Genomic DNA, 3748 nt, shown 5'->3' with positions numbered 1-3748 from the left:
AGGTGAACCCAGCACTGTCCAAATCGCTCAGGTTCAATCAACAGCAGGAAAGAAAACCAAGCAAGGAAATCAAGTAGCAAACAGCTGGGAAGAAACAAAACTCGACGACGACGAGGAAGCCTCCTCTTCTGGAAGCAGCTCCACCAGTGGTGATGACAGCGACAGCGACTCTGACTCATCGGAGAGCGACAGCAACCGCTCAGATGCTTCCGGAAGACATCAGGATGCACAGCCAGGAGGCGAGACACAGGAGAGGAACACACGCAGACCTGACGAGGCAACCAAAATCAACCCAAGTAAAACACGTGAGATTGCGGTCAAGCGCAAGGGCAACAATGCTGTAACAAAACATGGAAAAGAGACGGAGATGGCAACGTCAACACCGGACATGAGGCAAGATGTAGGAATGAACAACAAAGCAGCAAAAACCGACACGGAGACTAAAAAGAGGATTCTTGCATCACCAGATCAAGAAAACAGCGAAAAATCCAAGATGAGAAAGACAAAGGTAAATGATCACTGACCTCTTCTCCCGTTTAAATGTCATTGGACTTGATAATCGCTACCTCCAATGTAAGAGGAATCCAATCAAAGGCTAATCGATTTAAAAAATTAAAAACTCTTTGTCAAGAACAATTTGATATCTTATGTTTACAAGAAACTAGATTAACAACGTTTTTCAGATGTTAGAGGGACAAAAGAATTGTGGGACAGAGGACCCTCCTTCTTCTCAATTGGGGAAAATAAGGCAGACGGTATAGCAATATTATTTTATAACAACAAGATTAAAACTATTTAAAGCCGAGAGATAATTCCAGGTAGACTCATGTTCATGGATGTCTTTTATTGTGGTCGGAAAATTAGAATAATTAATCTGTATACAGCGCAAGACACGGTTAGGAAAATCCAATTATTTAGAAAACTTAAAATGTTATTATGTGTCGGTTTCCCGATAGTAATCTGTGGTGACTTTAACACTATTACTGACGAAAATGATAGGATTTCAGATAAATTGTGTAAAATTAGGAGAGAAGGGATCTTCTTAAGAACCATGATGAATGAACACCAATGCCTGGACACTTTTAGAATTTTATTTCCAATGAAGACTGACTTTACAAGATTTGATGTTAATTGCAAAACCCGGATTGACAGAATCTACATTAGCAACAATTTTGGAGTAAAGTATTATAAGACTAAATTGTTAATTGACTCAGACCATCTAACTGTTATGTGTGGACTTTATTTTAAAAATGTTCCAAGAGTTAGTTATTGGAAGTTAAATGTGCAAATGTTAAAAAGCCTTTCTTTGATCCTAGATACAAAAAACGAAATAAATAGAATACAATCTCTAGATGTACTCACAATAAATAACTGTGAACTATGGGAAGTTTTAAAAAAACAATTAAAGGCTTTCTTAAAATATAAAAGTCGTACGTATAACAAAGAAAAAAATGATAAATATAATGGTATCATGAATGAATATATTGAGTTAAAAACAAAAACCTACCGAAATGAAATAGAAGAAAACACTTTAAATAACCTAAAAAAAAGAGATTGAATCTTATCATAATGAAACCTTGTTCAATATTCAGGTGCACGCAGGAACAAACACAGAAGAACTTTTAAATTCAAACAAAAGTATATCATTATACAATAGAAGAAAAGAATCTAAGTTTATAGGATTAATTAAGGCATTAATTAAGGCACCACAATTAGGTGCCATCGATTTCGGCATCAAAACCAAAATCTCTGCTATTAAAATAATCTCAAGCGGGATCAACAGAAACGCGAAATAAATCGGAAACATCACCAATTGGAAACAAAAAAAAGGCCGCCCTAGAACTGCAGTACCCTACTATAAACTTATATTTTCGGATTTTACATATAAATATCGAGATTTAAACATTGATTGGATAAATGATTCTAATAAAAAAATCTTTACTTTAATTAATGACCAAATCCATGGACAAACAATAGCATTTAAAAATCTTGAAATCGACCAAAATGCTGAATGCATAAAAAACTTACAAAATAAAAACCTCTCTGAGAACATTCGAGACACATCCTGGCTGGTGGCTGTAAGAAGACTCCCAGTAAGAGCAGTAGTCAAATGGAGCTGTTTTGTTAAGATGACCACGTGTCCCATGCCAGGATGTGAAGAGATTGAAACGCTTGAACATTTTCTCCTCGAATGTTATCGCTCTAAGGAAGTGTGGGACAAAATAAGTGACATTGGTGTAAAAATTGAAATTAATATGAAATCAGTGTTTTATGGCATTTTTAATGGAAAATACAATCAAAAAGAACGTGATGTTTCTGGTATATAATATGTATAACAAAGTCAAAACTTTGGAAAACACGCTCTAGGATGACCATTGATCAACAATTTGTGTCTAGTGAAAAAGTTGTTAAAAGTATTCAAATACATCTGAAAAAACAAACTTAACAAACCTATACAAAAACAAAACTATAAACAAAAACATTGGGGGATTCTGTTATGTGGGATGCACTCTCCTTATAGATGTGGACTCTATGAACTATAACAATTGTTAATTTTTGTTTGCAAATGTATTTATTATTATAATTATTCTTATTGTATTATTAATTATAATAATAGTCATTATTATTTCTAATTATTACCCTTTGACCTATTTGTCCTTTCAATGAAATTATCGTTGTGGATATTGTAATGTAATGTGACTGCCATTGTAATCATTTACAATCATTATATGCTTTTTCTCAATTTAAAAAAAAAAAAAAAAAATCGCTCTTTGAGGGACAACATGGGTGGCTCTTAAAAGAGCCGTTGTGTTGATGAAGGCGGCGGTGACGCGCTTTACTTGGAGCTGGTGTATTTAGTCACGGCCTTGGTGCCCTCGGAGACGGCGTGCTTGGCCAACTCACCGGGCAGCAACAGGCGCACGGCGGTCTGGATCTCCCTGGAAGTGATGGTGGAGCGTTTGTTGTAGTGAGCCAGACGAGAGGACTCACCGGCAATGCGCTCGAAAATGTCGTTGACGAACGAATTCATGATCCCCATCGCCTTGGACGAAATGCCGGTGTCGGGGTGAACCTGCTTCAGGACTTTGTACACGTAGATGGCGTAACTCTCCTTCCTGGACTTTCTGCGCTTCTTGCCTCCTTTGCCGGCGGTCTTGGTCACGGCTTTCTTCGAGCCCTTCTTTGGGGCGGTCTTGGCTGGTTCAGGCATGGTGCTGCTGATTTCTAACGAGATTGATGAAAAGAATGAACAGCTCCGCCTCGAGGGCCGTCTATGTACAGGTCACATTGTAATTAAGCACAAGCCAAAAACGGATTTGATTGGTCTATATTCAAAAACGCTACACGGGAGGAACCTCATACCACCTCAGTCTTTTCCTGTTACTCCTCCCCCCTCCGCTTCGCTTTGTGTCCCTTCCCGCCGTTTTAGAGTCGCAGGTTAATTTATTGTTTTTACTATAATAATTTAATCCGGAAATTAAGTAGATCACGCGTTCAACCATCAGAAAAGGTCAGATAAATACATTTTGTATATTAACGTTATCGTTTAACGTTTTAAGAGTCCACTTTGTATCGTTAACGTTTAAAAGAGTCCACTTTTATAAGTAGAGTGTGTACCACAAACTTTAAATACTTTGTTCATTTACATTTAGGCATTTGGCAGGCGCTCTTATCCAGAGCGACTTACAAAAAGACTTGCATTCGAAGGCTTTTAAAAACAGTTTCCTAATTATTCCTACAAGCTGAA

At 37.2% G+C, this 3748-nt stretch overlaps 1 protein-coding gene across 1 annotated transcript; it reads right to left on the bottom strand.

The window, feature by feature from the left end:
* Positions 1–2834: 2834 nt before the first annotated feature.
* LOC128508624 (histone H2B-like) lies at positions 2835–3346 on the bottom strand. The gene has a single exon (XM_053480024.1). The coding sequence runs from the start codon at positions 3209–3211 to the stop codon at positions 2837–2839; it is 375 nt and encodes a 124-aa protein (XP_053335999.1). The 5' UTR covers positions 3212–3346; the 3' UTR covers positions 2835–2836.
* Between the last annotated feature and the right edge of the window lie 402 nt (positions 3347–3748).

The sequence above is a fragment of the Clarias gariepinus genome, chromosome 20 (assembly GCF_024256425.1).
Source record: "Clarias gariepinus isolate MV-2021 ecotype Netherlands chromosome 20, CGAR_prim_01v2, whole genome shotgun sequence".
Lineage (NCBI taxonomy): Eukaryota > Metazoa > Chordata > Actinopteri > Siluriformes > Clariidae > Clarias > Clarias gariepinus.
This window is presented reverse-complemented; position numbering and strand designations above follow the sequence as displayed.

Coding starts and splice junctions, on each gene's coding strand:
- LOC128508624 (XM_053480024.1), bottom strand. CDS start 3,211: ATGCCTGAACCAGCCAAGACCGCCCCAAAGAAGGGCTCGAAGAAAGCC.